General features: G+C 38.1%; 1 protein-coding gene across 2 annotated transcripts; it reads right to left on the bottom strand.

The window, feature by feature from the left end:
• Positions 1-236: 236 nt before the first annotated feature.
• Positions 237-9263, bottom strand: EGR2 (early growth response 2). Of its 2 annotated transcripts, none has more exons than XM_063435186.1 (2): positions 9229-9263; positions 237-3174 (listed from the first exon to the last, which is right to left on the bottom strand). In XM_063435186.1, exon 2 carries the CDS (start codon positions 3167-3169, stop codon positions 2024-2026), a length of 1146 nt encoding a protein of 381 aa, XP_063291256.1. In that variant the 5' UTR covers positions 3170-3174; positions 9229-9263; the 3' UTR covers positions 237-2023. The 2 variants fall into 2 exon arrangements, with proteins under 2 accessions (XP_063291256.1, XP_063291255.1); XM_063435185.1 differs by lacking the exon at positions 9229-9263 and adding an exon at positions 3968-4256.
• Between the last annotated feature and the right edge of the window lie 878 nt (positions 9264-10141).

The raw sequence follows: 10141 nt of genomic DNA, 5'->3' as shown, positions 1-10141 counted from the left end.
GCAGCCAAGTGCTAAGTGACAAATAATCAGCATGAACCTTCCAATGATTTCTATGGAAATAGCTCCTACGTGATCAATAGAAAATTGATCCTTATTACTGCTCCCCAATGAACTTACAGCTTCTGGTACTCACTAAGACATAACAGTTTAACGTGTTCTTAGCAGCTATAACATTCAAATTTTAATTAACTGAATTGACTTAAAATTGATTTATCTTCACATGAAACATGCACAAGTATAATTGAAAGATATTTATTTACAGACCAAATTTCAGTACATTTCATTATTGAATTCCAGTTAGTGGCTGGGTAGTAATAAAGTAAACATATACTCTTAACATTGTCCCATCAGTATGATTTGTATGTGTGTAACCATTGTCTTTTAAAATCTGTACTACAAAGTTATCACTTCTGAGTCACAAAACAGTGCGTACAAAAATAGAGATTCTAAACAATGTGAAATATGAATTGGCAGTAATGTACAGCTATACTATATGTGGCTTGGGACCATTTTCCTCATTTATAAGGCATTGGCAACCTGTATATACATGCAGACAAAGAGAAGAGTGTCTACATTAGGTTGGCACAATCTGCGACCCTTGCTCCGTTGTAAGACTGCAACTCCTACCAATCTTGGCTGGGGATGGTAGGAGTTGCAGATCAATGGCAGAAAGAGGACCACAGCTCGCCCCACCCTGTCATCACACAAGGCACCAAGAATACTGATTAACATTGATGCATGATTTTTCTAACATTATATAGAATCTATGTACATTCTTAAATAAATTAACTCCTCTGGCTTTTATATTACATAACACAAATTGTACTTTTAAATCTACTTCAAGGTTGTGAGCTCTGAGAACAGTGCAGATCAACTATACAGACAATCTAAAGTGTAATTATAAATATACATGTAGGGGATTATTCACTGAGCAGTGCACGGTGTTAAATATAAACCTAAATTTGATCAATTTTAAACCAGAATAGCCAAGTTTGGATTATATCTGAGTTGGACCTTTTTTCTAACTTGGCAATGTTGGCTTTATTTTACAAATTTGATTTTCTATTTCTAACAGTTCATTGGGGTAGTGAAAAGACCCCCTAGACATGTATTGATAGAAACATATATAAACTTTCCGTCCACCTCATCAGTGCTTAATATGATAATTGCACCTTCAGATAGCACTTGTGATAGTCACACTGTATTGGTTAAATATAGTCATTATTAGTTAGAAAATGTCGAAAAACCAAAATAGGCGTTAAAATTCCAAAAGTACCTCTTCATATCAAACCGCTGGCCCAGAGCAGTCCTGAAGCTTATAAAGTGCACAGTTATATGGCTACTGCAGGTGTCCCCCCCAAAAAACACCCATCAAAGTCACCATGTCACCCATATTTTCCTGAAAGCAAACCAGGAATTTAAGAGAAAATCTATATACTGTCAGTATAACAAAAACAAAAAAAAATGTATACCTGGCAAGAAAAATTATAATTCTGTCTTAGAGTTACATAACACCATTTCTAACACTCTCACTGGGCATGCACAATTGCCCTGCACAACTGGCATATCAAGTGTTAAAGTAAAATTTCACTACCTATGCATTGGCACTGCACACTCTATAACTCTAGTACCCATATATTTAAATGTGTGAGATAGATAGATCTATATTGTTTTCTCAATTTCTTTCTTGCACATAACATTTTATATGTATAAACCATATAAATGGATTTTTTGGGATATGGGGTCATGTAGTGGTAGTCATTTTTGCTTAGTAGCAGATTGGGACAAGAAACCTGGGTTTTTATAGTGCTTTTATAACTCACGTGATGAATATAACCACTTGGTATACATATAACTTATTTGTAACTTGGCTGCCCCTGTGCCAATACCAGGATTTAAAAAAAAAAAAAAAATGTCTTCATGCTTTTTTGCCTTTGACTGGCAGTGATCTTCCGTTGTTCACCTTGTCTAGTAAAAATAATATTAAATAAAGTCTGGGGTTTTGGGATTTTTGAGTTTTTTGTTATGCAGTCCTGGTTGGGCACAGTCCCATCTGGCCATTGTTAGAGCTCGCAGAACAGAGACTGCCTGTAGATGGTGGGCTGAGGCTTAAAGCGCGGTCGTGCCCTGTGCTGCCGCTAGATGTCGCCGTGGTGCCGCCCGCCGAGCTCTTCCTCTCCTTCTGGCGGAGATGGATCTTGGTGTGCCTCTTGCGCTCGTCGCTCCTGGCGAACTTTCTGCCGCAGTAGTCGCAAGCGAAGGGCTTCTCGCCGGTGTGAGTGCGTATGTGGGTGGTCAAGTGGTCGCTGCGGCTGAAGTTCCGCATGCAAATGCGGCACTGGAAGGGTTTGTGGCCGGTGTGGATGCGGATGTGCCTGGTTAGTTCATCAGAACGAGAGAAGCGTCTATCACAGCCCTCTGCCGGGCATGGGTATGGCCTCTCGTGCACTGGGGTCTTACTGGGGCGGTTGGGGTACTTCCTGGGTCTGAGGATGGGTCGTAGTGGCAAGTTCTGTGGACTGTAGACGCTTGGCATCCTGGAAGCCTCAGATTTGGTGCCTCCTTGTCTATACTCGCTGATGACAGCCAGTGGGGTGAGTGGTGGTGGCACTATGAGAGTGTCCCTTTGGCAGTTGAAGGTGGGCTTGCGGTCTGGCATATTGTGGAGGTCTCTTTGGCACTGAGGCTGAAAGAGGGTAGGATAGTCTGGGATCATGTTGAAAATGGTACCATCAGAGCCTGCCTTAGGGGATGGATAGGAAGGGGGAGGGTAGGACAGGGATGTCCCAGTGGAGGTACTGAGGAAGGATGAATCCTGATATACTGGTATCTCAGCACAGCTGGAATAAGGGGGTGGTGGTGGTGTTGGGTACATGTGGTGGTCCACCTCACTCTGATTATGGGTCATGTTGCAGCTCACGTTGGACAGAGGGTTTGGGGACAAAGATGAAGCGTTGGAAGAAGTTGTAGGTGAAGATGTCATTCCTAGGATCCCAGCACTGACAATGTTGAAGAAACCATCATGATTCCAACTGGTCCCTGAGTACGGGGGGTCAATGGAAAATTTGCCCATGTAGGTAAAAGTCTGGTTGCGTGGTGTAGAAGGGTAGATGCCGGGGTAAGGTAGATCAAGGGATCTCTTGTCACTGTTCATATCGACGCTGATCATTCCATCTGTAAATGAGAATTTAAAAAAAGAAAACTATTGTTTAGATTTTTTCTTTTATATATATATTTAATGCATGACAGTTATATATGTATCTGCCTTTTCATTGTAACACTTTTCTTGTGCGGTCTCTCTCCACAACATTACAGGTTTAAACACACTTTCACTATATTAGATACATGCTGGTTTATGTTGAAATAAAAGTATTAACGCTTGAATGCTTTCCTTTTTTCATGACCAGGAGAGAACAAGCCTGGGTAATACATAAAGGGGCTTATTCACTAAACAGCCAGTTGTAGGGAATTGAAAATTTCTTCAATTCAGCTAAAATCGAAGTTTGACTGATTTTACCTTTTTTTTTTTTTTTTTTACAATTCCATTCGCTGGAACTCGCTGTTTAGTGAATAAGCCTCACATACTCTGAACTTCTCTGAAGAATTGAGGTACAAAACCTACACCAGGGTAAAAAGATCCATTAATAACTAAGAGATCAATAACTGGATGATGGCAAAGGTGTTACCAATTCTAAATGTGTATTAAAGTCACAGCTACAACAACATCCATGTCAAGTAGGCAAAACACGAACTAAAGATATTGAAAAACAATGCAAAGTAAACGTCAATAAGCTATAGAGACTCAGGTCTCTTTTACACCCCTGTAGCTACCCATTCATTATGTCTATAAAATATTACCTGTAGGAAACATAAAACATTCAGCATTGAGCATAGCATCCCTCAAAGGCATTCATCCTGGAGACTATATAAATGCAGGGGAATAAAATCAGTTTAGGAAATGACTTACCTCCAGTGACACTGCTCATCTGGTCAAATGGTCCTCCCAAATCAACATTAGGAAAGAAAGTAACTGATGTTGGCAAAGTCGACTCATCCATAGGATACATGCTGTCTGGTATCTGATGTACAAAACTGCCTATTGACACTGGGAGTTTCTCCACAGTTTTGGCAGTCATCATCTCATCAACTGCCTTTTGCCCAGAGAATCCTCCTGAGCAAAAAAAAAAAACTCCCTTCAAAACTCCTATGAAACTAGAAGTCTTTTTTTTTCTAATTGGTCACTGTAAGTAACTGAATCCAATGTGCAAAAGAAAAAAGGCAAACTAGCAAAGTATCAAAAAAGAGTAAACATGGGAGGTTGTCATTGGTCCCAGATCTTTAGTTAGAAGTGAAGAAGCAGTTGTAGTAGTGTTATTGTAACAAGTATCCTTTGCTGAGGCTGTTAATCAATTGAACTGCTCAGTAAATGGAAAGTGTTGCACTAAGTATTTATTCACCAGCTTTGAATGCTGGCGACGTCACTGCCCATATAAGGACTGAGGAATAGGGGCTGGGCTCCCCGCCCATCCAATCGTCAGGGATTTGCATTAAGCTTGCCAGGCTATGAATGGGGGACGTGGGCGGGGCTTAGAGGATGAATGGGTTTGTTTGTGATACAGTGATACATTGTTGCAGCTTTTTTGGAACGTTGCGTCGCAGCAGCCGCAATGCACGCGCTGAGCCTGGCGCAATCAAATAAGTGCTTGCCATTAAATTAATGCATTAAGGGGGTTTGACACCAGGGGGGACCCTGGGGAGCAGATTTCCTCAGTGCAAGCACCCTCTGCAAGGGATTCCGGTCTAGGCAGGGCTCACCTAAAAAGGCAAAGATCCGGGACTGACAGCACCTCCTCTATGCACCATATATAGGAGACCTTCCGGAAAAATTAAACTTCGGAAACAGCGATCTGATCCGAAGATGTACAGTAAAAAAAAAATAATAAAAAAAAAAATACCCATTTGCTCGAGGCTGTTCATTGTAACCGCAAGCGAGGAAGGAGAAAAAAAAAAATAGCTCACACTCACGGAATCTGACTTTGTGCTTTGAGTGTCTGCTGGAAACTAAATGCAGCAGCAAACAGTGAGGCAGAGATCCGTTTTGGAAAGTGTCTGGCTGCCCTGTGCGGTGGAACATTTACAACCACAGCTTCAGAAGAACAGAGAAAGGGAGTTTTCTGCGATGGCTGGAGTTAGGGAAGATGTCCTGAGATCACTGTGTGATAATAATATTTTACAGTAAAACATGCATGTACTGTCTGTGTGAGGAGCTAACTGTACATTCTAGTGTGAAACAGCTACAGTGAGTCTGCTTGCTCAAAGGTGAATTGCAGCCAGTTTCAAAGTTTTCAATGAACATTAATTAAATCGGATTGTTTTATTATTATTTTTTTTATTTAATTTTTTTTACAGAATTTTAATTTTCAAGCAAATTATTATTATTATTATTTTATTTTATTATTTATATAGCGCCATCATATACCGTAGCGCTGTACAATTGCATATAATTTGGCATACTTGGAAAATATGCCAACTCGGCAATTTCTCTAGTTTAACTAGTTTGGCCTAAATGTTATAATACTCAGCAATTCTTGGTTCGGTGACTAGCCGTCTGGGGACTGTGGCAAGTTTACACCTACTGGTCTAAGAGATATATTTACTAAACAGGCAATTGTGGTGATGTGACTATTAGATGTCCACACTGACCAAGCTTAAAATACAGTCTGCAACTCACCCCAATCAGAGATATTTTCCTTGTCAGCTCTTATAGTCTACATGTTATGTATGTCAATTCTGTGGTTCACTATTGGTAAACAGTCCTCTTAGAATTCAATTTGTTAGTCAGTGTCAATTCATTTCAATTTGTTATTTACTTAAAAGCCCCCCTAGTACTATCCTGTATTAATATATGTGGCAGGTGTGTGTGTCATATCATACTTAAAATTAGTGATATGAAGAAACTCCCACTCTGCTGATACAATGAGATGTATGATCAAATCATCTGGGCCTAAAATTGTCACTTGATCCTGTGTCAATGCTGTGGCACTGAAAGGGTTAAAAGTGTCCCAGCCTCTCCCAAAGGGTTAACATTGGTCCTCTGAAGTCACTGCTCACACTGCCTCTGACTGCATTATTATTTTGTATGAATTATGAGAGGTTTCACTTATTTATTATGGCATCCAGTAGAGAAGGTGGCTCAGGGTACCAGTGAACCACCCCTGGCTTATCAAACCATTTGAACCAGCAGAATTAGAAGGACTTTACTATACCCCTTTGCACCATAACCACTACAACCAGCTGCAGTGGTTTTGGCGCTCGTTTTCACCTTTCATTGATAAACTCTGCCAGACACAGGATCCATGACATATCAAGTACTGTGATCTACAAAATCCAAGGCAGACCTATCCCTTAGGGATATACACTAAAGTATGAATTGTAAGGAATTCAAAGTGAATTCAAACCGAATTGGAATTTTTAGGTCTGAACAGATTTAAAAAAAATCTCAATTAGAGCAATGGTTTCAGTTTGGCTATTGTTTGAAGTTTGAATTACCTTTGGATTCTCAATAATTCACACTTTAATAAATATCCTTATATAGGACACACTAAACACACTGGTATTATGTTATTTATTAGTCTGTAATAGGAAGCACATTTCTACTTCTCCACTTTAATCTTACTTTATTCACCATCCAAATCCATGGATTATTCCTCTATCTAGACACACCACATGTATTCAAATTGCTATCAGATATATAGATCGAAGTATAAGCACATATACTAATGGCTGTGTGTAATATAAAGTGTCAATCTACCCCTCAATTACCTTACCATCACTTGGGCCCATGACACACAGTATATAAAGAACAATGTAACAATTGGGCAAGAAATGTAACCAGCACATGGCATTGATCACACAGTGGGCATTTATCCCAAATGGGACACTGTTAATATATATAGATATATATAGCTATACTATAGCTCTCTGATGGTGTAGATCAAAAAATAAATGTATATATCAGTATAGTATAAATACAAATTCTACTAGAGTCTCTAGATTGTCAGCTCATGAGCCAGCTTGCTAAGCACTTTGTACAAAGTACTGTAAAGGTTACATTTTGAGCACACTGACAGGGTCCTCTGTTCTTTATTCTGCAATGGCTTTATCTTCATCTTTATCTCCTGGATTTGTCAATGCTGCAGAAATCGCTGTGCTTCCATAAGTAATACTAATGAATGGACACACTATACAATACTACCGACATGATCATTCACAGACACTCAGCATAAAGCATCACATACATTTCATCCTGGGCATGTCTTACTTTCCCTTCTTATTGAATTTTCAGGCTGAAGAACTGTTTGCTTAGCTCATTCTGCACTTGGATAAGTAGAGTCCAGATGATAGCACATTATAATTCTAAAACATTCATGAAAATCGTTTTGACAAGTTTCGAAAAGTCTACCCTTTGCTTCAAAGATACAACTTAGAAAACCTTTCACTCTATACATGTTTGTTTGCTTTAAAGTCATATTTATACCTCCCAGCTGTGAAATATATGTGATGGAGCGCACTTGCTAAATATGCATTATATTTCAATGGTTTGCATATCCATCCAACCAACTATTGTGATTTGCACTGGAGACATCGCACTATCTATCTATCTATCTATCTATCTATCTATCTATCTATCTATCTATCTATCTATCTATCTATCTATCTATCTATCTGTCTGTCTATCTATCTATCTATCTATCTATCTATCTATCTGTCTGTCTATCTATCTATCTATCTATCTATCTATCTATCTATCTATCTGCCTGTCTGTCTGTCTGTCTGTCTGTCTGTCTATCTATCTATCTATCAGTCAGTCTGTCTGTCTGTCTGTCTGTCTGACTATCTATCTGTCTGTCTGTCTAGCTGTCTGTCTATCTATCTATCTGTCTATCTATCTATCTATCTATCTATCTATCTATCTATCTATCTATCTCTATCTATCTATCTATCTCTATCTATCTATCTATCTATCTATCTTTCTATCTGTCTATCTGTCTGTCTGTCTATCTATCAGTCTGTCTGTCTGTCTGTCTGTCTGACATCACAACGAACCACAAACTATCTATCTTTTATCTGTTTGCATGTCTGACATCACAATCAAACAAAAAATGTTATCTGTTTGTCGTCTGTCCATCTGTCTGTCCATCTTATCTATCTGTCCGACATCACAATAAACCATAAACTATCTATCTATCTATCTATCTATCTATCTATCTATCTATCTATCTATCTATCTATCTATAAATCCATCTATCTATCTATCTTTAAATCCATCTATCCATCATCTATCTATCTATTTATCTATCAACTATCTATCTATCTATACATCCATCTATCCACTATCTATCTATCTATCTATCTATCTATCTATCTATCTATCTATCTATCTATCTATCTATCGTCTGTTTGTCTGTCTGTCTACCTATCTATCTATATATCTATTGATCCATCCACCTATCTGTCTGACATCACAATAAACCATAAACTCTCTTTCTCTCTCTCTCTCTCTCTCTCTCTCTCTCTCTCTCTCTCTCTCTCTCTCTCTCTCTCTCTCTCTCTTACATGTATCTTAAATATATGCAAACGCGATAAGATATAATGAAAATGTATGTGAATGTAATATCTTACATATGCAGTTCGTGATTTAGAGACACATGAAAATTCAATATTTCCCTTTCAAAATAAAAATACGTAGTAATTACTAATTCGTCTACTTCCTAAATCGAGCATACATATAGACCCCTAGCTATTTTTAACACATTTACCCACTTGCATCACTCTCGGAAACACGCTTTCTAAGCGATCTATGAAGTTTGAAATCAGTTCTCAATTTCACATTAGTTATGCCAGCGAGGGCGCCACCTCGTGGATAAAAGGGATACTAACGAAAAAACAATTGTAATGGGTGATTGGGGAAATAAAAAACCTTTTGTTAATGGGAGTCTATTCTGTGGTTAAGAAAAATAAAACTGTGATTTTGCCTCAAAGTCTTTCTGGATAGTAAAATTATTTATCTCTACCTTACAGTTTTGTTTGCAGTAAACATTAGCAAGATACTAGTCAAGTCTGCAGAAATTGTTCAAATATATAATTCTGTTACATGGAGCATATAACCACAAGTACCTAAATATTGAGGATATAAAAGTGGTGATAGCATAAAAGGCATCATCTTACCAATGTGAGCACACTTGCAGGATGGCTTTGTGTTCCCAGAGCTTGCATGCAGAAGATCACTGAATGAGACCTTATGCTGTGTGCACCATAGTCAAGAACAGGAATCTGTTATACTGAGTGGGCTGTGCAAGGGGGGGATGGGACTGATGCCCAGTCCTAAAGAATAAATATTATGCAAATTGCACATAACAAAGACAGGGCATTCAGATTATTCGTGGGTTCAGAGGGTAAAATAAATTGTTGACCAAAAAGTATCTATCCTAGAATAACAGCAATATTCAATGGGGTGGTTAATATATCTTGTTAATTGCTACACAAACTATTATAAATCCCCTATTTTTTTCCCCCTGTGTGTGTGTCTACATGTGATTAGGTAGAATTTTGAAACAACCGTTTAATGTAAAAGATTTGAGTTCACGCTCAACTTTTTCAACTTTTTATTTTACTTTTTTTAGACACATTAATTCTTTGAAATTGTGTGCGATGATTAAAAATTCGAGAAACTAATTTCACGAACAAACAATCACACACAGGCTTCTATTTTCGAACAGACGTGAAATATTGAAGCACGAACACGGTGCACTGCCAATAAAAACATAATCGGACATTATAAAAAAAAAAAATAGATGTTATTTTTAACTAAAACTATATTTTAGTGAATAAATCCTGATAAGTAAAAAAAAAAAATGAAAAAGTGCTGGTTCTTTCGATATCTTAAGCCTGTAATTATCTGGATGGGTTGTTGATGCAGTTTGATGGATTTTGCAGAGTTTTTCTTTAAAACGAGCTAGTGAGGATACAATTCATTTTTATAAAAGCACAATGTGTTAAATTCCATACATAAAATGAATAGATAGCTAGAGGTGTGATTACTAAACTTCCCATACATTTTCTGTAATGGGTTCACACAGGG

This window comes from Pelobates fuscus, chromosome 10 (genome assembly GCF_036172605.1).
Source record: "Pelobates fuscus isolate aPelFus1 chromosome 10, aPelFus1.pri, whole genome shotgun sequence".
Classification (NCBI taxonomy): domain Eukaryota; kingdom Metazoa; phylum Chordata; class Amphibia; order Anura; family Pelobatidae; genus Pelobates; species Pelobates fuscus.
The sequence above is the reverse complement of the archived record's forward strand: the minus strand, read 5'-3'. Positions and strand labels throughout refer to the sequence as shown.

Coding starts and splice junctions, on each gene's coding strand:
- EGR2 (XM_063435185.1), bottom strand. CDS start 4,139: ATGATGACTGCCAAAACTGTGGAGAAACTCCCAGTGTCAATAGGCAGT. Junction 3,175..3,967: donor GATGAGCAGTGTCACTGGAG/GTAAGTCATTTC, acceptor TCTCATTTACAG/ATGGAATGATCAGCGTCGAT.